Source organism: Suncus etruscus, chromosome 2 (assembly GCF_024139225.1).
Source record: "Suncus etruscus isolate mSunEtr1 chromosome 2, mSunEtr1.pri.cur, whole genome shotgun sequence".
Lineage (NCBI taxonomy): Eukaryota > Metazoa > Chordata > Mammalia > Eulipotyphla > Soricidae > Suncus > Suncus etruscus.
In genome coordinates this window covers 49,682,354-49,706,211 of record NC_064849.1, presented here as the reverse complement: position 1 = coordinate 49,706,211, position 23,858 = coordinate 49,682,354, and the positions used below count along the sequence as shown (strand labels likewise).

At 41.6% G+C, this 23,858-nt stretch overlaps 1 protein-coding gene and 1 non-coding gene across 2 annotated transcripts; one reads left to right on the top strand and one right to left on the bottom strand.

The window, feature by feature from the left end:
- Nucleotides 1–5,811: 5,811 nt before the first annotated feature.
- TRAPPC6B (trafficking protein particle complex subunit 6B) lies at nucleotides 5,812–23,112 on the bottom strand. The gene is made up of 6 exons (XM_049766891.1): nucleotides 22,919–23,112; nucleotides 18,912–18,979; nucleotides 17,658–17,775; nucleotides 13,415–13,498; nucleotides 6,629–6,722; nucleotides 5,812–6,120 (listed from the first exon to the last, which is right to left on the bottom strand). Exons 1-6 carry the CDS (start codon nucleotides 22,997–22,999, stop codon nucleotides 6,089–6,091), a joined length of 477 nt encoding a protein of 158 aa, XP_049622848.1. The 5' UTR covers nucleotides 23,000–23,112; the 3' UTR covers nucleotides 5,812–6,088.
- LOC126003157 (U6 spliceosomal RNA) lies at nucleotides 19,297–19,403 on the top strand. Its single transcript, XR_007493694.1, has one exon. It is a non-coding gene; the product is annotated as a U6 spliceosomal RNA (small nuclear RNA).
- Nucleotides 23,113–23,858: the final 746 nt, after the last annotated feature.

Genomic DNA, 23,858 nt, shown 5'->3' with positions numbered 1-23,858 from the left:
TGCGGTGCTTGGGGAACCATATGGGATGCCAGAGATTGAACTCAAGTGACTTACATGCAAATCAAGTGCCTTATCTGCTATATTGCTCTAGTCCCTTTTTTTTTCTGCCATACCCTGTGAGGCTCAGGGGTTACTCCTAGCTATGTGCTCAGAAATCACTCCTGCTTGGGGGATCATATGGGACACCAGGGGATGGAACCACGGTCCATCCCATGCTAACACGCGAGACAGATGCCTTACCTCTTGCGCCATTGCTCCAGCCCCTAACCCCACTTTTTAAAAAAAAATCTTGGCCACACCTGATAGTGCTCTGGGCTTAATCTTGTCAGGCTCAGAAGGTCATGTGGAGTGCCAGGTTGGTCATGTGCTAGGCAAGCACTCTACCTGCTGTACTCTTTCCAAACCCCCTCTTTTTTAAAATTTAACCAAAATACTTTGGTTTTTGGGTCACACCAGCAGCACTCAGGGGTTACTCCTGGCTCTACGCTCAGAAATCACTCCTGGCAGGCTCTGGGGACCATATGGGTGGGATGCTGGGATGCGAACCACCGTCCTTCTGAATGCAAGGCAAATGCCCCACCTCTGTGCTCTCTCTCCGGCCCCCCAAAATAGATTATTTTTAATAAAATTTTTAATTGCCTCATTGTGAGATTCACAGTTACAAAGTTGCTCATGATTGAGTTTCAGTTATTTAACATCAAACACCCATCTCTTCACAGTGCACATTTTTTGTCCCGACACCACCAATTTACACATTTACACAATGGACACAACTTACTATGCAGCTATTATAAAAAATGAAGTCATGGGGCCGGGCAGTGGCGCTAAAGGTAAGGTGCCTGCCTTGCCAGCGCTAGCCTTGGACGGACCGCGGTTCGATCCCCCGGTGTCCCATATGGTCCCCCAAGCCAGGAGCAACTTCTGAGCGCATAGCCAGGAGTAACCCCTGAGCATTACCGGGTGTGGCCCAAAAACCAAAAAAAAAAAAAAAAATGAAGTCATGAAATTTGCCTTTATATGATGGCAGATAGACTATTATGCTGAGTGAAATGAGCCAGAGAGAAAGGGATAGACATAGAATAGTCTCACTCATCTGTAGGATATAAGAAAAATAAGACAGCATGACATAGCAGGGGTCTCAAACTCAATTTATCTGGGGGCCGCAGGAGGCAAAGTTGGGGTGATCCTTGAGTGCAAAGTCAGTAGTAAGCCTTGAACACTGGGGGGGTGTGACCCAAACAACTAAAACAAAACAAGATTCTCTAGGGCAGGACCACAAAATGTTGTACTGAGGCCAGCGGGCTGCGAGTTTGAGACCCCTGAATACAGAGACAAAAGAGCTGAACAGCAGGAGGACCAGCTCATGACATGAAGCATACCACAAGTACAGTGAAATGCAGCTAGAGCACTAACCACAATGACAACTAACATGAAAATAATAGTGAGGGGGGCCGGGCGGTGGCGCTGGAGGTAAGGTGCCTGCCTTGCCTGCGCTACCCTAGGACGGACCGCGGTTCGATCCCCCGGCGTCCCATATGGTCCCCCAAGAAGCCAGGAGCAACTTCTGAGCGCATAGCCAGGAGTAACCCCTGAGCGTCACAGGGTGTGGCCCAAAAACCAAAAAAAAAAAAAAAAAAAAAAATAGTGAGGGAGAGAAGCAGAATGTCTGAGAGGCAGGCAGGGGGTTGAGATGGGGAGAAAAGTGTGCGGACATTGGTGGGAAGATTATGCACTGGTGAAGGCTGGTGTACATTCTATAACTGAAACTCTAATATAAAAATTTTTGTAGGGGCCGGAGCGGTGGTACAAGAGGTAAGGTGTATGCCTTGCTGGCGCTAGCCTAGGATGGACCGAGGTTTGATTCCCCCTGTGTCCCGTACAGTCCCCCAAGCAGGAGCAATTTCTGAGCACATAGCCAGGAGTAACCCCTGAGGGTCACCGGGTGTGGCCCAAAAACCAAAAACCAAAAATAAAATAAAATAAGTTTGCCTTATATACCAGATAAGCCTTTGTGTTTTAATTGGAACTTATCATTCAGAAGGTTTGTAACCCACAGTAACAGCCTGTGAATTATCTGTTTTGAAGAAACGTATAGATCAAACTATATGTACTGAGATAAGCTTATTGCTAACAAGTACAATTTTTTTAATCTTGCAAGAAAGCAGGTGTAAGCAGTCTCTTACACGTAAAATTCATGTTTAAATATACCTCTGTAGCATTCAATAAACATACACACAATTATGATCCACCACAATAACTGAGTGTGTTTCCTTCCTTCCCCAAAACCTGCACCCACTTTCCTGGGGACCCCAAGAACTCCCTGAAGTGTCCGGACAAAGAGGCCCTGGCATATTTTCATCTTCATGCTAATCCATTCACAATCAAAATGAAATACATATTCAAATGAGCATTGAGCCCAACCACTGATAAAGTACAGCCCACTAAATTTTTCTGTAAATAAGCCAATTATTCACATCCTACCCTTAGGGGAAACTAAGTAAGAAAATTAAAATGTTAGAACAATCACTAGCACTTCTAACCATAGGGAAGAAGCTGAAAAGCAGACTGTAACAGAAATAAACATTTCTTCTTAAAAGACCTAATATTCTCTATGAAGTTATTATATTCACATTTTTGAGGGGGTTTGGGGGAACATCAACAGTGATGCACAGGGGTTATTTCTGATGTTATTCTGTGGTTAGGTGTCCTCCCCGTAGTGATGTGGTAGCAGGGATCAAATAGGTGGATCACATGCAAAGCAAGCCCTTTAACCTTGTACGTTCTCAGTATTCACATTTAAAGTGCCATATATGGGGCTGGAGTAGTGGCGCTAGAGGTAAGGTGTTTTCCTTGTAAGCGCTGGCCTAGGAAGGACCGTGGTTCGATCCCCTGGAGTCCCATATGGTCCCCCAAGGCAGGAGCAATTTCTGAGCTATAGCCAGGAGTAACCCATGCTCACCGGGTGTGGCCCAAAAACAAAAAAATAAAGTACCATATATGCTCGATTATAAGCTGAGTCCCCCCCTCTCCGCACAAAATTTGTGCCGAAAAAAAACCCAAACTCGGTTTATGCTCAGGTCATACAGGTTATTTGAGTCAGTACGCACGCACGCACCAAATCAAATGCATGTAGTCTCCAATCGTCTTCTGCCGTCTGCTAGAGGGGCGGTGCTTCAGCTCAGTCTACAAGTCGAGGCTGACTGAAGAGGTAAGCGGCTGAACTGCACTGTATGCCACTGAACTATTTAACCCACAATATCCTGTGCTTTGTATGAGATAGACAGCAGTGATGATATCTGTGAACTCAGTGATGATGACAATGTCTATGCTGATACCCTCACATCAGATACAGACTCTGTTTGGACATACAGATGAGGAGGAGGAGAAATCCAGTTTTGAAAGATTTTAACCATAATGATTTAGCCTGATTACCTCTTAAGCTACAGTTTTCTGCACTTTATTTAATTTTTTTTTTTTTTTTTTTTTTTTTTTTTTTTTGGGCCACACCTGCCGTGCTCAGGGGTTACTCCTGGCTGTCTGCTCAGAAATAGCTCTTGGCAGGCATGGGGGACCATATGGGACACCGGGATTCGAACCAACCACCTTTGGTCCTGGGTCGGCTGCTTGCAAGGCAAACGCCGCTGTGCTATCTCTCCGGGCCCGAAAAATTTTAAAGTTATTGTTACTAGTTTACAGTTTTTTGTTAGCAACAAATATTGAAAAACATTTGACCTACTGATTCCTCAATTATTGTAATTGTTTTGGGTATATATTTTTATTTTCGAAATTTACCAGCAGCTGCTGCATTTTCCACCTTGGCTTATACTCGAGTCACCAAGTTTTCCCAGTTTTTAGAGTAAAATTAGGGGGTCGGCTTATATTCAGGTCAGCTTACACTCGAGCATAATCTATATTTCACTTAAGAACTTAAGTCTATTCAAATAAAAGCAAGTTTTTTTGTAACGGTGGAATACAAACACCCAAGAAAATAATAAAAAAAAAAGACCATGAGAACTGATACTCAGTAAAAAGGAAACAAGCACCCTGAGAGGGTAGAGGATGGGAGGAGTTGCATAAAAGATTGACATGTCTATGGTAGAGGAAAACGTTCAACCACGAGGCAGTTGTGGTACCAAAAAGTGGTAAAGTATTATGTATAAAATCCTATCAGCAATAGCACTGTAAACCACAGTGAAAAATTTACGATTAAAAAAAATAATTGGGGGACCGGAGAGATAGCATGGAGGTAAGGCCTTTGCCTTTCATGCAGAAGGACGGTGGTTTGAATCCCGGCATCCCTTATGGTTCCCTGTGCCTGCCAGGAGTGATTTCTGAGTGTGGAGCCAGGACTAACTCCTGAGCGCTGCCAGGGGTGACCCAAAATTAAAAAAAAATAAATAAAAAATTGAGGGCTGGGAGATAACACAGCGGTAAGGCATTTGCCTTGCATACAGAAGGACGTTGGTTTGAATCCCAGCATCCCATATGGCCCCCTGAACCTGCCGGGGGTGATTCCTGAGTGTAGAGCCGGGAGTAACCCCTGAGTGCTGCTGGGTGTGACCCAAAAACCACAAAAACAAAACAAAACAAAACAAACATTGGGCCTGGAGCAATAGTATAGTGAGGTAGGATGCTTGCACAGCTGCTCTGAAGGCCAATCTGGGTTTGATCTTCAGCATCCCATATGGTTCCCTGCATCCTGCCAGAAGTGATTCCTGTGCTCAGAGCCAGAAGTAACCCTGATGCTCTGCCAGGTGTGGCTTAAAAACAAAACAAAACAAAACAAAAATTTTTTTTTGTTTTTGGGTCATACCTGGCAATGCTTAGGAGTTACTCCTAGCTCTGCACTCAGAAATTATTCCTTCTGGCAGGCATGGTGGACCATAGGGATACTGGATTCGAACCACCATCCATCCTGGATCGGGTGCATGCAAGGCAAACTGCCCTACTGCTATGCTATCTCTGGCCCTTTTTTTTAATTAAAAAAAAAAAAAAAAAAGTGAGGACCAGAGCTATAGTATAGCAGGTAGGGTATTTACTCTGCAAGACCCTTAGCATAGCTGAATGTGGCCAAAAAAAAAAAAAAAAAAAAGAAAAGAAAAGAAAAAAGTATCACCAGTAGAAACAGACTGGTAAGAGGGAGGCAAATAAGGGTTGAGGGAACATTGGTTGAAGGAAAGTGGACACTAATAAAAAGATTAATGTTGGGCCCAGAGAGATAGCACAATGGCATTTGCCTTGCAAGCAGCCGATTCAGGATCAAAGGTGGTTGGTTCGAATCCCAGTGTCCCATATGGTCCCCCGTGCCTGCCAGGAGCTATTTCTGAGCAGATAGCCAGGAGTAACCCCTGAGCACTGCCGGGTGTGGCCCAAAAACCAAAAACCAAAAAAAAAAAAAAAGATTAATGTTGAAATATTGATGCTTGCAGCTCAATTACAGATGACAGTGTTATTTCATTGTGACTCAAATTACTAAAAAAAAGTTTTTAATTTTTAAGTAATTTAGGCGATTATTAGATATGCACTGCACACAAATACAATTCATATAATGAAATCCTTATACAGGCACAAAAATTCTTAATAGAAATAAATTATAAGCAATAACATTTTAAAATTAAGTTTTAGTGTACAATGCCTTTGTTTAAATAACTAAAATAAATTTACAAAACACAAGCAAAATAGTTTATTCTCATACAAATTATTCTACTGATGCATTTTTTTAAATACTAATTTACCAAACCCTGATTTTACTTCTCCATCTGTAATTAAATGCACATCACTCAAAGCAGTAAAGAAAGTTTACATAAGGACCCTTTGCTTTAATTTTATTTTAAATAAGGTATTCATTCTGAATAGTTTCAGACAAGTATATGTTATGGTAGAATCTTAACTGTTTTGACCTGGGTTAGTATTACGGTATCAAATACCTTACCTCTGCTTATGAATGCAGCTTTCATTATATAAATTGGCAAGTAGCTTATAGCAATATAAATGTTCAAAGATGAAATTAAGTCACTGCTACTTGAAATACTTTATATGTGAATAATTTATCTTTTTAAACTGCTGATGCCTTGCTTTTCAGTACATTCTACAACTTCTGTATCATCACCTGAAATTTACCTAAAAAAGAAAACAATGAAAAAAAATCATACTTTGATTGTAGCTAAAAGAAAGACACAATTTTTTTTTGGTTTTTGGGCTACATCCAGTGATGCTCAGGGGTCAGCCCTGGCAGGCTCGGGGGACAATATGGATGACTATAAGGGATCATATGGGAGATCCAATCTGGGTCGGCCAAGTGCAACGCAAACACTCTACCTGTTGTGCTGTTATTCTGGCCCCAGAAAAACACAAACTTAATCATCACTTTTCTGCTCTATTTAGGAATTGTTTTTAATAAGAAGCTGCTATGTCGGGGCCGGAGAGATAGCATGAAGGTAAGGCGTTTGCCTTCCATGCAGGAGGTCATCGGTTCGAATCCCGGTGCCCCATATGGTCCCCTGTGCCTGCCAGGAGCAATTTCTGAGCCTGGAGCCAGGAATAACCCCTGAGCACTGCCGAGTGTGACCCAAAAACCACCATTAAACAATCATTAAAAAGATGTATAAGAAACATGAATTCAACTTACATGCAGGCATTGAAGATACTTCGGCTGTTACAATACTTTTTATTCCCAGATTTGATAGGCCACCTCTGATTAAGCCACATGTAAATGCTAAATACTAAAAGAAATAAAAATATTAAAAAAAAAAAACTAAGATGGGGTCAGAGAAATAGTAAGTGGGTAGAGCACTTGCTTGCATGTGGCCAATCAGGTTCAATTTCTGGACATCCCATATAGTCCCCTATGCCCCACTAAGAGCAATCCCTAAGCACAAAACCAGGAGCAAGTCCTGAGTACTGTAGGATATGGTCCAAAAACCAAAACAACAAACATTAGTTAAATCTATCAGTAAGCATCAGATTTCCCAGCTCTTTGGCAATTAATACAAATACCTAAACTTTTATTGGTTTTGTTTTGAGTCCAAACCTGACAATACTTAAGGGTTCCTCATAGCTTTGCATTCAGGTGCTCAGGGGACCACATCTTACAAGCCAAGCACCTTGCCTGACTCTCTAGCACCAGTGGTCCTCAAACTACAGCCTGCGGGCCACATATTGTATGTGTTCCCGTTTTGTTTCTTCACTTCAAAATAAGATGTATGCAGTGTACATAGGAATTTGTTCATAATTTTTGTTTTTACTATAGTTCGGTCCTCCAACGGTCTGAGGGACAGTGAACTGACCCCCTGCTTAAGAAGTTTTGAGGACCACTACTAGCCCATAAACATGTAACCTCGTCAATTGTTCACTCCAGACCATAATTCTGAAACTAGAGTAATAAAGGAAGCTGGGAACAAGTTAGAAAATGTTCTGGAGTCAGCAAAAAGAACTGGACTTAATATCAGTCTTACCTGAAGGATTCTAACTAGACACCTCCCTGTGGAATCATTAGGGGTTTTTGAGTTGTTTATTTTTTGTTTTGTTTTGGGGACACACCAGTGATGCTCAGAACTTACTCTGAGCTCTGGGATCATTCTAGCATTGCACCAGGGACCAGATGTAATCTAACCCAGGGCTGACAAATGCAAGGCAAAAACATTACTGCTGTACTATCTTCAATTCCTGTTTCCACGTTTTTTTTTTAATTTATTCACAAGTAGAGGTCGGGGTGATAGCACAACAGTAGGGTGTTTGTTTGCCTTACACGCAACCAACCCAGGATGAACCCGGGTACAATTCCCAGCATCCCATATGGTCCCCTGAGCCAAGAGTGATTTCTGAGCACAGAACCAGGAGTAACCCCTGAGCGCTGTCAGGTATGGCCTGAAAACCTAAACAAATCCAGAATCTAGAAGCAACCCAGGTGCTCACTTCAGCAGCACATACACTAAAATTGGAAGCAACCCAGGTGCCCAACAACAGGTGAGTGGCTAAAGAAATCGTGGTACAAAATATGTACCTAAAATATTACTGTGAAAGATTTGTAATCCACTTTGGTCAAAATAAAAAGTATTATTTAAGCGGGGTAGTTAAAAAATTACTATTAAAACAAACAAAAAAAAAAGAGAGCTAATAGACAATACATGTGTTGCCTGGGTACATGGTGCCTGACTACATGTTGCCCACATCTCTCCTCCTGAGATGTAGACTTTCCTACTTTCATGCTAGGTTGTGTACATGCTCTCTCTTGAGCATGTTACTCACTTCTTTTCCCCTTTATCCACTATTATTTTCAAATAATGCAAGAGAGAGTGTTAGTATGTGTTTTGCAAATTTGTATGCTTTGGTTATTCGTACTCAACAATTAAGTGAAATAAGCAGTAATTGCTTTCTACTTTTGATTTTTTTTATTTATTGTTATTATTACTTTTGATTTTTTTTGCCTACCACCTTACCTTCAAGTTCCATTTATGTTCTTTTGAAAGCACATTTTCCTACTTTTTGTAACACATTATTGCCTTCAGTGTATACACCATAACTTTCTTTCTTTTTTTTTTTTTTTTGGTGGTTTTTGGGTCACACTCGGCAGTGCTCAGGGGTTATTCCTGGCTCCAGGCTCAGAAATTGCTCCTGGCAGGCACAGGGGACCATATGGGGCACCGGGATTCGAACCGATGACCTCCTGCATGAAAGGCAAATGCCTTACCTCCATGCTATCTCTCCAGCCCCACCATAACTTTCTTATCTGCTACAACAGTTCTTACCTTTTCCCATTTATTGGCTTGAAATACTTTACTTTTACCAGTCTTTGACTTTAAATGTTTACTATTTAATATGATTCCTTTAGATGCACCATAAAAATGTTTCATGTTTTATTATCAATTCTATCACTGTGTGTCTTTTAATTAGCAAATTCAAACTATTCATATTTAAGTTGATTGCTGACATCTAGAGATTAATTAATATAATTATATCTTTTATTTTTCTGTATATTTTTTGAGTGTGCTGTTTGTCCTCATGAGTTTCTATTTGCATTTTCCTTTGGATGGTTTTCTCTGGTGAGTCACTTTCAATGTAAAATTTTAATGTTCTAAAGCAATGTTATAAATGTCTCCTACCTCAGAAACCTGTTCTGGGAAGAATTAAATTCCCTCTTTATTCTAAAAAAAGAAAAAGAAAAGAAACTGTGGTACATATACACAATGGAATACTATGCAGCTATTATGGAAAATGAAGTCAAGATATTTGCTTATACATGGATGGACATGGAAAATATTATGCTAAGTGAAATGACTCAGAGGTTAAGGGACAAACAGATTAATCTCGTTCATCTGTGGGATATAAGAGAAATAAAAGGGGCTGGAGAGATAGCATGAAAAGGTAAGAACTGTTGTAGCAGATAAGAAAGTTATGGTGGGGCTGGAGAGATAGCATGGAGGTAAGTGTTTGCCTTTCATGCAGGAGGATGGTGGTTCGGGGTCGGCGAGGTGGTGCTAGAGGTAAGGTGTCTGCCTTGCAAGCGCTAGCCAAGGAAGGACCGTGGTTTGATCCCCCAGTGTCCCATATGGTCTCCCCAAGCCTGGGGTAATTTCTGAGCGCTTAGCTAGGAGTAACCCCTGAGCATCAAATGGGTGTGGCCAGAAAAAAAAAAAAAACAAGAAGGACGGTGGTTCAAATCCCAGAATCCTATATGGTCCACCAAGCCTGCCAGGAGCAATTTCTGAGCATAGAGCCAGGAATAACCCCTAAGTGCTGCCGGGTGTGACCCAAACCTCCCCCACCAAAAAAAAGAAAAAGAAAAAGAAAAGACAGTATAGTAATTATATCCAGAGACAATAGAAATGAGGATTAGGAGGACCAGTCCATGGCAAGAAGCTTGTCACTAAGCGGAGAGTGCAGTTAGATTAGAGAAGGGTCTATATGACAGTGATAGAACTAATTACTCTGAGTAAGAACTGGGTTCTGGGGCTGGAGTGAGAGCATAGCAGGTAGATTTTGTCTTGCACATGGCTGATTTGATCCCCAGCATCCCACATGGTCCCCTGAGTCTGCTAGGAGTGATTTCTAAGCACAAAGTAAAGAGTAACAAAGTAAAGAGTAATGTGTTTTGTTTTGGTTTTTGGTTTTTTGGGTCACACCCGTTTGATGCTCAGGGATTACTCCTGGCTAAGCGCCCAGAAATTGCCCCTGGCTTGGGGGGACCATATGGGACGCTGGGGGATTGAACCTCGGTCCTTCCTTGGCTAGAGCTTGCAAGGCAGACACCTTACCTCTAGCGCCATCTCACCGGCCCCAAGAGTAACTCTGAGCACTGCCATGTGTGGCCCAAAAAGAAAAAGAAAAAAAAAAAAAGAAAAGGCACAGAGTAATAGCACAGTGGTAGGGCATTTGTCTTGCACGCTGCTGAACAGGACAAACCTGGGTTCGATCCCCAGCATCCCTTATGGTCTCCCGAGCCAGGAGTAACCCTGAGCGCCACTGGGTCTGCCCCTCCCCCGAAAAAAAAAAAGAAAAAGAGGAGAGAGAAAGAGAGGGAGAAAGAGAGAAAGGGAGAGGGGGAGAGAGAGAGAGAGAGAGAGAGAGAGAGAGAGAGACAGAGAGAGAGACAGAGAGAGAGACAGAGAGAGAGAGACAGAGAGAGAGAGACAGAGAGAGAGAGAGGGCGAGAGAGAGAGAGAGAGAGAGAGAGAGAGAGAGAGAGAGAGAGAGAGAGAGAGAGAGGTAAAATGCCTGACCCCAAAACAGGTGAGGGATGGTGGGTGCTAGGGAAACTGAAGACAATGGTAGCAGGAAATGTGTACTGCACAGCAAATCAAATTATCTAAAAGGAAAGAAAAGTGAGCGTGAGAGAGTGAGAGAGGGGGGAGAGAGAGAAAGAGAGAGAGAGAGAGAGAGAACAATGTATGAATCAGAGACAGGAGGGAGAGTGGATGTGAGGAATATAGAGAAACATTAATAGTGGGAAATGTGCACTTGTGAAGTACATTAAATGACTATAACTTTATCTGTGAAAAAAAGCTTTACTATGAACACCTTATAACTGAGATGTTTAAATGTAAATGTTTAAAGTTTAGTGATAAAATAATTTTAATTTTACAAAAAAGTTTTACATAATGGCTGCACCCCATTTTGCAAAAATATATGGCACAGATTGCAATAATTATGTGGTGAATAATAGATTATTATATAGTACACATAAGTAACAAATAATTAGAACTAAAATTAACATTTTTGGCTAGAAAAGTCCTTTGAGATTGTTTAATACATAGTTTTTATTATAAACCACTTTATTACTAAAGAATTAAAGAAATTATATAACACACCCAATGTTACAAACCTTAAAGTCTCAAGTTTAGCTTATGATGTAGATTAATTTGTTCCTAAATCTACATACTCTCTTTCCATTATATTTACATTGCCTTAAGTACAGACAAATTTTTATAATTAGTACTTTATATTGCTCAGATATTCTGATTTTGCCACATCTGGCAATACTCGGGGGTTATTACTGGCTCTGCACTCAGGAATTACACCTGGCAGTGCTTGGAGGACCATATGGAATGCTAAGGATTGAACCCAGATCAGCTGCATCCAAGGCAAGCACCATACCCACTGTACTATCTATCCAGCCCCATGATGATTTTTTTTTGTTTGTTTTTGTTTTTGGGCCACACCCGGTAACGCTCAGGGGTTACTCCTGGCTATGTGCTCAGAAGTTGCTCCTGGCTTGGGGGACCATATGGGACACCGGGGGATCGAACTGCAGTCCGTCCAAGGCTAGCGCAGGCACGGCAGGCACCTTACCTTTAGCACCACTGCCCGGCCCCCCATGATGATATTTTAATCATTTAAAAAGAATCCTTATATTAAAACTAAGCTTTCTTTAATATATCTACTTCTGGGCCTGGAGAGATAGCACAGTGGTGTTTGCCTTGCAAGCAGCCGATCCAGGACCAAAAGTGGTTGGTTCGAATCCCGGTGTCCCATATGGTCTCCCGTGCCTGCCAGGAGCTATTTCTGAGCAGACAGCCAGGAGTAACCCCTGAGCACCGTTGGGTGGGCCCAAAACCCCAAATATATATATACTTCTTTTCTACATTAAGACTATTTTAAGACTACATTAAGACTATGTGAAAGACTTCCTTTCACATTAAGACTGAAAAAAGGCTAGAGCGATAGTACAGCAGCAGGGCATTTGCCTTTCATACAGGCCACCCCCCGCACCTCACATGGATCCCGAGCCTACCAGGAGTGATTTCTGAGTGCAGAGCCAGGAGTAATTCCTAAGTGCTGCCGGGCATGACCCAAACCTCCCCAGTCACCCCCCCCCCAAAAAAAAAAAAAAACCCTCAAAAGAAAATTATACAAGACAGAAAAAGTTAATTTTAAAAGTATTCTTAAAGGAAATGGTAATTGAGGGCCAGAGCAATAGCAGAGCGGTAAGGTGTTTGCCTTGCATGTGGCCAACACAGGACAAACCCTGGTTCGAATCCCAGCATCCCATATGGTCCCCAGAGCTTCTAAGTGCAGAGCCAGGAGTAACTCCTGAACGCTGCCAGGTGTAACCCAAAAACCAAAAAAAAAAAAAAAAAAATAATTAAGGTAATTAATATACTAAAGACTGCATATATACAATCAGAAGTAAAAAATAAATTGCCATAACAAAAGGAAGTGGGTAGGGCATTTGCCTTAAACACCTGGATTTGATTTCTTGAATCCCTTATACTTCCCTAATCCCCAGGAGTTATTCCTAAATGCAGAGCCTGGAGTAAGCCCTGAGCACCACAAAGTAAGTAAATCTGAATAAACAGTACCTGTTTTATGAGCTAGAACACATTTTCTGATGCACCCAGGCTATATTCAGGACCCATCAATTTATATTTCATAGGCATTTCATTGTAGTGTTTTTAATTGGTATTCATAATTTTCTCATGGTATTTTAAGTTATGGTGTGGGAGGGAATGTTCTTAGCTGTGTTTAGGGGGATCATATATGATGCTGAGGATGAACTTGAGTCTGCTGCATGCAAGACTAGTGCTCTAATACCTTAATATCAAAAAGACCTTTAGGTCTCTGTACCCAAAATTATTTTAGGCAAATGTGATAAATGGTAAACAGAAATGTAAAATGCTAGCTAAAACTTCTTTTAAGTGTCGAGTCTCTCAAGCACTTCTGCATATGGATCTCTATTTTTTTAAAATTATGTTTGTTTTTGTTTTAGGGAACCACACATAGCAATGCTTGTTCAGAAATGCTCAGGGCCACACTCAGTGGGGCTAGGGAACTAGGAGGGAGACATATGGCGCCTGAGATCAAATACAAGCTTTACAACTATTAGGCATGTTCTACCACGTAAGCTTCCTCCTGGCCCATCAAAAGCTATTTAAATTCAAAATTCTATTATGATACTGTATTTTCCCCATTTAAATACCTTAGATGCATGTTCTAAATATTGTTTTCCTGCAGACATTTGAGTAAGCAGACGAAATTTGTTGTCTTGGAGCACATAGATGCCCTGTTCCAAAAACAGAAAAAAAATATTAATGGTTTGTATTTCTTTTCTTTTTACCATTTCCTCCCCACTTGGGGTCATATCTAATGGTGTTGAGGGCTTATTCCTGACTCTGTGCTCAGAGAATTTTATGCCTGGTTGTTAACTTTTTATGTTAACAAAATTTTTAGGAAGAGAAACTATAATAGCAATTAAGCAACATGAGTTCTTTTTAAGTTCAATGTGCTCCATTAATTAAACATAAATATAACATTTGATTCTGCATATAAACATCAATAATAAGTTAAATAACCAAATCCTAAAAGTTCGTTATCCTAACACTTGTTAACCTTTAAAAACATAAATTTTCTTTTTTTTGTTTTTTGTTTTTGGGCTACTCACAGCAGTGCTCAGGGGTTACTCCTGGCTTGGGGGACCATACTGGACACCGGCGGATCGGACCACTGTCGTCCTAGGTTAGCATGTGCAAGGCAAATGCACTACCACTTGCGCCACTGCTCCGGCCCCTCCTGTTTACTTTTTCAAAAAACCAACTTTTGCTTTAATTTATCTTTGGATTGTTTTTTGAATTTCCATTTATTAATTTCTGTTCTAAGTTTTTTTTTCTGCATACATATTATTGGTTCATTTTGTTGAATACTTTTTAATTTTATAAGCAGTGTCATTGTTATTTATGTAGGCCTCTTCTTTTTCTGATGAGTACTTGCAATCTATACATTTTCTTCTTAGTACCACTTTTGTTGTGTCCCACAAATTCTGATCATTTGTGTCTGCGTTTGCATTTGTTTCCAGGAATCTTTTTGACTTCCTCTTTGATTTCATCTCTGACTCACTGGTTGTTAAGTAGTGAGCTATTCAATATCCAGGTTTAAAATTTTTCTTCTGTGTCTGTAATTCACTTCTAAATTCAGTGCATTATGATCTGAGAAGGTAGTTCATACAATTTCTATCTTCTTTTTTGTTTGTTTTTGTTTTGTTTTGTTTTTGTCACACCCAGCAGTATTCGGGGGTCACTCCTGGCTCTATGCTCAGAAATCACTCCTGGCAGGCTCAGGGGACCATATGGGATGCTGGGATTTGAACCACCGATCTTCTGCCTGCAAGATAAGCACTTTGCCTCCATGATATCTCTCCGGCCCCAATTTCTACCGTCTTGATTTTACGGAGGTATGTTTTATGGGCCAACATGTGATCTACCCTGGAGAATGACCCATGTGCATTGTGTATCCAGTTTTCCTGGGATGGAGAGCCCTAAATATATCTAATAGCCCACTTTCTTCCACTTCGCCTTTCAGAGCTACTATATTCTTGTTAGGTTTCATCCTGGTTTTCCTATAAAGGGGTGTCAGGGCAGTGTTTAGGTTTCCCATTATTACTGTGTTGCTATTAATGTCTTCTTTCAAATTTGTCAACAATTGTTTTAAATATTTTGCTGATCCCTTTTTGGATGTGTATATATTTAGGAGTGTGATTTCTTCCTGTTGCACATATCCCTTGATTATTGCAAAATGTCCATCTTTACCCCTTATAACATTTTTAAGTCTAAAGTTTGTGTCTTCTGATATTTATATGTCTACTCCAGCTTTTTATAAAATGTATCTTTATTAAAGGTCATGATTACAAACATGTTTATAGTTCGGTTTCAGTTATACAAAAAGAACACTTTCCTTCATCAGTGTAATATTCCCACCACCAATGCCCTCCATATCCCTTACCCCTTCCCTGTAGTTGAGATAGGCATTCTATTTCTCTCACTATCATTGTCATGATAGTCGTCAGTGTAGTTATTTCTCTAACTGTACTCACCACTCTTTGTGGTAAGCTTCATATAGTGGGCCAGTCCTTCCAGCTCTCATCTCTATTGTCTATGAGTATTATTACAATAAAGTCTCTTTCCAGCTTTTTTAAGGAAATTTTTTGCTTGGATGATTGTCCTTCAACCTTTGATTTTGAGTGTATATTTGTTCTGACTTTTCAGATGTGTTTCTTGTAGGCAGCGGAATGTTGGATTCAGCTTTTTGATCCATTTGCCACTATGTGTCTCTTAACTGGTGAATTTAGTCCATTGATGTAGAGAGAGATCATTGTTATGGAATTTAATATCATCTTTGTGTAGAAGTTTGTGTATCTGTTGGTCTGTCTTACCTTAAAGTAGACCTTTCCTTTTTTTTTTTTTTTTTTTGGTGCATGAGCCGGTCCATTTTTCTTTTAAGGCTGGTTTTGAGTCTGTAAATTTTCTGAATTGTACATTTTATCCATGAAGCTATGTATACTTCTTTCAAATCTGAAGTTGAGTCTGGATGGATGCAGTATTCTAGGCAAAGCATTCATTTTGTTGAGTTTTGTCACTATATCCCACCACTGCTTTCTGGCCTTGAGGGTTTCTAATGACAGGTCTGCTATAAATCTTAAGGATGCTCCTTTGACTGTAATTTCCCCTTTTGATCTTGCTGCTTTCAGTATTCTATCCCTATCTGTGGGATTCATCTTTATAACTAGCATATGTCTTGGAGATATAAAGAAATCTTCAGATCTCTTTTAGCTGGTACTCTTTGGGCATATAGGATTCAGTTGTATACAGTCTTTAGCACTGAGAGTTTCTCTTTAATGATGTCCTTGACTGTTGATTCTTTGTGGGGATTTTCTTCCTAGGTCTCTGGGACTCCAATCATCTTCTGTTGTTTCTATTGACTTTATCAAAGACTTCTATTTTTTTTTTTCTTCTTGGGCACACCCTGTGACACTCAGGGGTTACTCCTGGTTCTGTGCTCAGATATTGCTCCTGGCTTGGGGGACCAATTGGGGTGCTAGGGATCAAACCACAGTCTGTCCAAGGTCAGCTGCATGCAAGGCAAATGCCCTACTGCTACGCCACTGCTCTGGCCCAAAGAGTTCTATTATGTGACTTTTGGTCACATACTTTGAGGATTTTTTTTCCATTGCCTAATTATTTGTTTTAAGGCTCTTTCCAGCCTCTTCTGTTGTATGAATCTGTCATGTATCTCATCTTCCAGCTCTTTTTTTTTTTTTTGGGGGGGGGGGCCACACCCAGCGGTGCTCAGGGGTTACTCCTGGCTGTCTGCTCAGAAATAGCTCCTGGCAGGCACGGGGGACCATATGAGACACCGGGATTCGAACCAACCACCTTAGGTCCTGGATCGCTGCTTGCAAGGCAAACGCCGCTGTGCTATCTCTCCGGGCCCTTCCAGCTCTTTTTTGATTCTAGCTGTTAACTCTGTTGGAGAGGCTTTCCAGTGAGGTTTTCATTTTGCTTACTAAGTTTTTCCATCCTGTTATTTCAGTTTGGAGTTTTTCATTTCTATTTTCATATCCTCTTGATTCTTATTTGTGGTTCGATCAGTTCATTCCATGCTTTCTTTGAGTTCTATCAACATCTTTCATACTTCTCTAAAGTTCTTATCTGAGAGGCTAAATATAGGTGGTTGGCACTTTCCTAGTCATCAGAGCTGCCATCTTCATTCTCTATGCATGGTGGAGGCCTTTGTTGTTTCCCCATTGTCACTCTTGTAGTGTAGTGTTTTCTATGTGTTGTGCTGGGGTTCACTAACTATGAGATGTGCACGGTCCTGAAAGGAATAGCCAGGCTCTTCTGTCTCTGTCCTTCTGGGGCAGGTCAGCTCATCTCTGTTGACATATATTTCACGATTCTTTAGGGCAGGGTGGATCCTAGCACTGGCGGTGAGTTGGTTTGGCACCTGAGTTGAAGTGTGCACAGCTGGTGGGTAGAGGGTTCAGCTCACCTCCACTTACATGCATTGGACAGGCTCTTCAGGGAAAGGCAGGTGCCAGAGACAGCAGCAGGTCAGGATGGCACTCACATTGAAGTGCATGAGGCTGGTGGGATCAGGCTCTACCCTTTTGGTTTTGGTTTTTAGATCACATTGAGTGGTTGGTGTTCAGCGCTTCTCCTGATAGAACTCCAGATGCTGGAAATCAAATTCAAGTCATGTGCAAGGCCAGAACTGGACTTATACTATACTACACTACACTACACTACACTACACTACACCTCAGTCCCAGTCACAACTATCAGTAATATTCACAAAGATTCCAAAATTGACCAAAAGTTTTTTTAAGTTTTAAATAAATCACTTATTCAGTTGAAAAGACTTAAAATAAAAAGATAAGACTACATAAATACCTGATGATTTGTCCTAAGATTGTCAATTTGTTTCTTGAATACTGTAGTCCAAAAATCTTTGCAAACAAATTTCATGATATCTAACTCATCCTTGAATCTTGCAGTATCTTTTGTAAACCTAAAAAGAAGAACTAGAAGTAATAAGAGTATTTTTTTTCTTCAAGATCGGATTTCCAACTGAAGCATTTATTGACAGTTATGATACGATAGACACCAAGTAAAATAGACCTCATCTTTATAAATTTATATGTTATATAATTATAGGGTTAAAATGAATCTAATAGGTATTAATCTAATAGAAAATTGCAAGTTTAGTATCATTCATTCTAGCTAAACCTATCACAGTATTATCATATTAACTATAAGAGATCAACAATCCAGGTAGTGATAATAGAAATACTAAAAATATTGTCTATAAATTAAACACTACCTAAATCTATATATGTATTTTGTGGGGTATCCAACATCTGCCAATGCTTGGAGATCACTCCAGCAGTGCTAATGGCACTATGCAATGGAGAAAATCAAACCCAGTGGCCCAGCAAAGAAATATTGCTTCAGTAACTTGAGCTATCTCCATGATTCCATATATGGAAGACTTAAAAGTATTTTCATCCCTATGCATTAAGATTCCACTAGATGGGGACACAGAGATAGCATGGAGGTAGGGCATTTGCCTTGCATGCAGAAAGATGGTGGTTCAAATTCCAGAATTCCACATGGTCCCCTGAGCCTTTCAGGAGCGATTTCTGAGCATAGAACCAGGAAAACCCCTGAGCGCTGCTGGGTGTGACCCCCCCCCCCCCAAAAAAAAAGATTCCACTAGATTAAACATCCTACAAAACCTAAAAAATACAACATGGGGCCAGCAAGATAGCATGGAGGTAGGGAATTTGCCTTGCGTGCAGAAGGATAGTGGTTCGAATTCCAGCATCCCATATGGTCCCCTGAGCCTGCCAGGAGATATTTCTGAGCATAGAACCAGGAGTAACCCCTGAGTGCTGCCGGGTGTGACCCAAAAACCACAAAAAAAAACACAAAAATACATGATTTTAGATAGTTTTCACATATGCTTAAAATATAAAATATTTTCTTCAAATGTTGACATAAAAAAGTGAGTTAATAACTATATAGAAATTCTAATTTATTAATTAAAGAGTAAAGAAGAAATATCTCAAGTTTTTCTCAATCTTTCAAAATAGATTTTTGGTCATAACCTACCTGGGAGAAAATTTTCAAATCCATACTGCTCACCTTTCTATCAATCCTTGTCCCACTCGAAACCCCATGTTTTCCAACTTAGTAATACAGCGTCCATTTTCCTATTCAAAAAAATATATATACATATATTAGTTTAAATATGTTTAGAATGTTTACATCCTAAAATTGTTTTTAAACATTGATAAAATTATTGAGGTAGGGGCCAAAGCGGTGGCACAGAGTGGTAAGGTGTCTGCCTTGCTGGCGCTAGCCTAGGACGGATCGCGGTCCAATCCCCAGCGTCCCATATGGTCCCCCAAACCAGGAGCAATATTTGAGCGCTTAGCCAGGAGTAGCCCTGAGCATCACCGGTGTGGCCCCCACAAAAAATATTGATGTAAATATATTTTTTATAAAAACATTAGAAAAAAGTGAATTTGTGCTCACTTCAGCAGCACATACACTAAAATTGGAATGATACAGAGAAAATTAGCATGGCCCCTGCACAAGGATGACAAGCAAATTCGTGAAGCATTTCATATTTTAAAAAAAAAAGTGAATTTCACTTTTTGTGAAAAAAAAAAAAAAAAAAAAAAAAAGCAAATAGAGGGGCTGGAGAGATAGCACAGTGGCATTTGCCTTGCAAGCAGCCGATCCAGGACCTAAGGTGGTTGGTTCGAATGCCGGTGTCCCATATGGTCCCCATGCCTGCCAGGAGCTATTTCTGTGCAGATAGCCAGGAGTAACCCCAGAGCCCTGCCGCCGGGTGTGGCCCAAAAACCAAAAAAAGAAAGAAAAAAAAGAGAAAAGAAAAGCAAATAGATACAATATCATCTAAAAACCAGGAGAGCGGCCAGGTTTTGCCTTGCATGCAGAAGGACAGTGGTTCGAATCTTGGTATCCCATATGGTTCCCTAAGCCTGCCAGGAGTGATTTCTGAGCGTGGAGCCAGGAGTCACCCCTGAGCACTGCCTGGTGTGACCCCTGCCCCCTAAAAAAACAAAATAAAATAAAATAAAAACCAGGAGAAAAATTATAAACTCACTTTATGAGGATAAAGGAAAGAGATGGATTCTGAGCAGTATGTGGATGATTTTGTCTTCATGATTCCTATTGTTCATTCTTTTTTTTTTTTTTTTTTTTTCAGTTTTTGGGCCACACCTGGTAACGCTCAGGGGTTACTCCTGGCTATGCGCTCAGAAGTTGCTCCTGGCTTGGGAGACCATATGGGACACCGGGGGATCGAACTGCGGTCCGTCCAAGGCTAGCGCAGGCAAGGCAGGCACCTTACCTTTAGCGCCACCGCCCGGCCCCCTATTGCTCATTCTTTTTTTGTTTTTGTTTTTTTGTTTTTGTTTTTTGGGCCACACCCATTAGATGCTCAGGGGTTACTCCTGGCTACGGGCTCAGAAATTGCCCCTGGCTTGGGGGAACCATATGGGACGCCGGGGGATCGAACCGTGGTCCTTTCCTTGGCTAGCGCTTGTCTGTCCTTTTTTGTTTTTGTTTTTTTGTTTTTGTTCTATTGCTCATTCTTAAGATTTTTTTTTTTTTTTTTTGGTTTTTGGGTCACACCCAGCAGCACTCAGGGGTGACTCCTGGCTTTATGCTCAGGAGACCACAGCTGTGATAGGGTCTAAGGGAACTTGGTACAGCAGACCCAGGTTCAATCCCCAACATTCTATATGGTCACCAGAGCACCACCTGGCTCTGAGTATCACCAGGTGTGGCACCAAACCAAACCAAACCAAACCAGAAAAATCTGGGCCCAGAGAGATAGCACAGCGGTGTTTGCCTTGCAAGCAGCCGATCCAAGACCTAAGGTGGTTGGTTTGAATCGCAGCGTCCCATATGGTCCCCCGTGCCTGCTAGGAGCTATTTCTGAGCAGACAGCAGGAGTAACCCCTGAGCATCACCGGGTGTGGCCCCAAAACAAAACAAAACAAAAAAAAAAAACAACAGAAAAATCTAATCACAAGTGTCTTAAGCAAACTGTTGTGTGTTCCTGTGTTTCCACATAGTTCAGTCTCACATAGAGTACACTTTATTACATTTTTTGGTCAAACTATTCTTGTCCTAAAACCAACCAACAAGATGTTGATTACCACAGAGACACATGAATAATTGCCCAAGATTGCTTTTAGTTGTTTGTTTGTGTTGGGGGGTCACACCCAATGGCGCTCAGGGGTTACTCCTGACTCTATGCTCAGAAATCGCTCCTGGCAGGCACGGAGGACCATATGGGATGCCAGGATTCAAACCAGCATCTGTCTTGGATCGGCTGCATGCAAGGTAAATGCCCTACTGCTGTATTATCTCTCCATCTCTGCCCATCAAGATTGTATTTGTCTGGGGTTGGAGAGATAGCATGGAGGTAGGGTATTTGCCTTGCATGAATAAGGATGGTGGTTCAAATCCCAGCATCCATCTGATTCCCTGTGCCTGCCAGGAGCAATTTCTGAGCAAAGAGCCAGGAGTAACCAGAGCACCTCGGAGTGTGGCCCAAAAACCAAACCCCCCCCAAAAAAAATCAATGTGGAACATCAATAAAAATATAACAAGTTGATTTGAGGATGGGGGAATTCCAGCCATGCTCAGGGCTATCCCTGCCTCTGGGCTCAAAGACCCCTCCAGGTGGAACTTGGGACTTTGTGTGGGGTCTGGAACTGAAAAGAGGTCAGATGTGTTCAGATAAACACTTTATCCACTGGATCATCTCTCCAGCATCTCAACTGTAGACCTTTATTCAGAAACTAAATAATCCTTAATAATCTGTATTTTGGAAGAGCTCTCTCTTTTCTCACCTCTTCTTCTCTCTCTCTACCCCTTTCCCTCTCCCTCTCCCATATAAAAAGGTCCACATTCTTCTTTAGTCATACAAAATTCTTTCCGGAGCCCAAACCTAACTTCAGAAGATAGGGGTGTTTGTCTTGTACTCTGGCAACCGAGGTTTCATTGCCAGCATCCAAAATGATCCCTGACTACTACCAGGACTGATTCCTGAACAAAGAGCAAGAGGTAAGTAAGCCTTGAGATCTGCCAGGTGTGGACCCCCAACAAAATTATTTCTAGCTTCAGCTCTCAATTCTTCACACTCTTTCCATTTCAGCTCTGCATAGTGAAATGTTTAAACATCTTTAAACCAACCATTTCTTTTTTCATATCTCTATGCCTTTACTTTTAGCTATGTTGCCTTTCCTGTATGGATTTTCCAATCTCCTTTATCAATCGCATTACAAAACAGGCTTCTGACTTTAACATGAATCGGGAATACCTTAAAACATTCATTACAATTCTATGGTTCTCTACCCAATTACCACCTACTAACATTATGATCTGAACTCCATGAGTCCCCGGCAATTATATCATCTTATTCAACTAGCATACGTGTCAGGCCCACAAAACACACCGATATATTCTGGACGAATTTTCTGAGCTCCTCTATACTAGAAATAACTTTGTGGAGGAAGAGGCCATCGTTACTTGCTGTATCAGCCCCTCCCGACGCCTACAGGTGGTCGTGTAAAGATCTCTAAATGCATCTTTTTTCCTAAATGCATTTTTAAATCAAAATTGCCTCTCCTAAATACCATGTCTACAAATGTTCCTTGACTTGGACCTCAAACCTCATTAGGTTTCTGCCTTCGAGTTGTGTACTGAGTGATAACATAAGGAAAGAAATGGACAAAAATCCTCAGGCTGGGACAAATCTATACTGATCGACACTGCGGAAAATGACAGCAAAATGAAGCAGGAGAGCCAAAGTCAGAGGTGCACCATAAATCACGGTCAGGAAAGCAAAAAAATAAAAGTGAAGAAAAAAAAAATCTGTGGCCTGCAGAGTCAAAAGAATCCCCTGCAAAGTTAAAATCTATGAGAAAGTGAAAAAGCATGAAAATCTGCAAACGGCCCGACAGGTTCTAAGATACCAGGAGGTGGACCCGCTCGTCTCCACCTCTGAAGGCTTTTGGGGCGCAGGGCCAGAGGGTTGGAAAATTGAGGTGGGGGGCGATGTGGAGTGTCCCCGAAAAAGGGCAGGATGAGCGTGAGGCAGCACTCACCACTTCCCCGTGTTCGGCGGACTTGTACACGCCAGACACCATCTCGTTGTGGAGCAGCAAGAACAAGGCCTCGTCCGCCATTTCCAAGTTCGGGCTTTCTCAGGGTTCCGGTCAGCGCCCGACGATTTAAGACTTGCGCCGCCGCTCGCTCCTTCAAGGCGCAGCTGGGCCCCGCGTTGCTAGGAGACCCAGGAGCTCCCTCGGCTTCCGGAACGCTTCTGGGACACCGTAGCGCGGAAGGAAAACCTGACCTGATCCGACGGGCCCGAGAACCACAGTCGGCCCCTGGGTGGGTGGGACCAAAGGCAACTTCCGGCCCGCTCTAGCCCGGCATTTCGCCAACTCTATGGCTAGAGAGACTTCTTCCCTGGCTCCCAGGTGAACTGGCTTCCAGGTTGGAGGGAAACTCTCAAGGCAGGAAGCAGTAGGCAAAGGCTAAGGTTCTCCTCTGACATTTCTTGCTCATTAGCTCTGAGTTAGAAAAAAAATGAAAAATATATTCGCTTTTTCAAACCAGTCCACTTGCTACTTTATGTTCCTCAAAGTGAACATTTGTTGAGTGAACAAATCCATGCTATATAAATGGTAGAGGTATTGAGAAATTATTCCAACCCATATTGGATTAAGCCTGAATATACAAATGGATAGATTAAAAAAGAAATAGATCGAGGGGCCGGAGAGATAGCACAGCGTTAGGACGTTTGCATTTGCACACGGCTGACCCCGGACGGATACGAGTTCAATCCCCGGCATCCCATTTGGTCTCCAGAGCCTACCAGGAGTGATTTCTGAGTGCAGAGCCAGGAGAAACCCCTGAGAGTCACAGGGTGTGGCCCCAAAACAAACAAAAAAAAAAAATGATCCGGGCTTGGAGAGAAAGAGTACAGCAGACAGAGCATCTGTCTATCTTGCACAAGGTGTATGGGACCCATCACCCAGT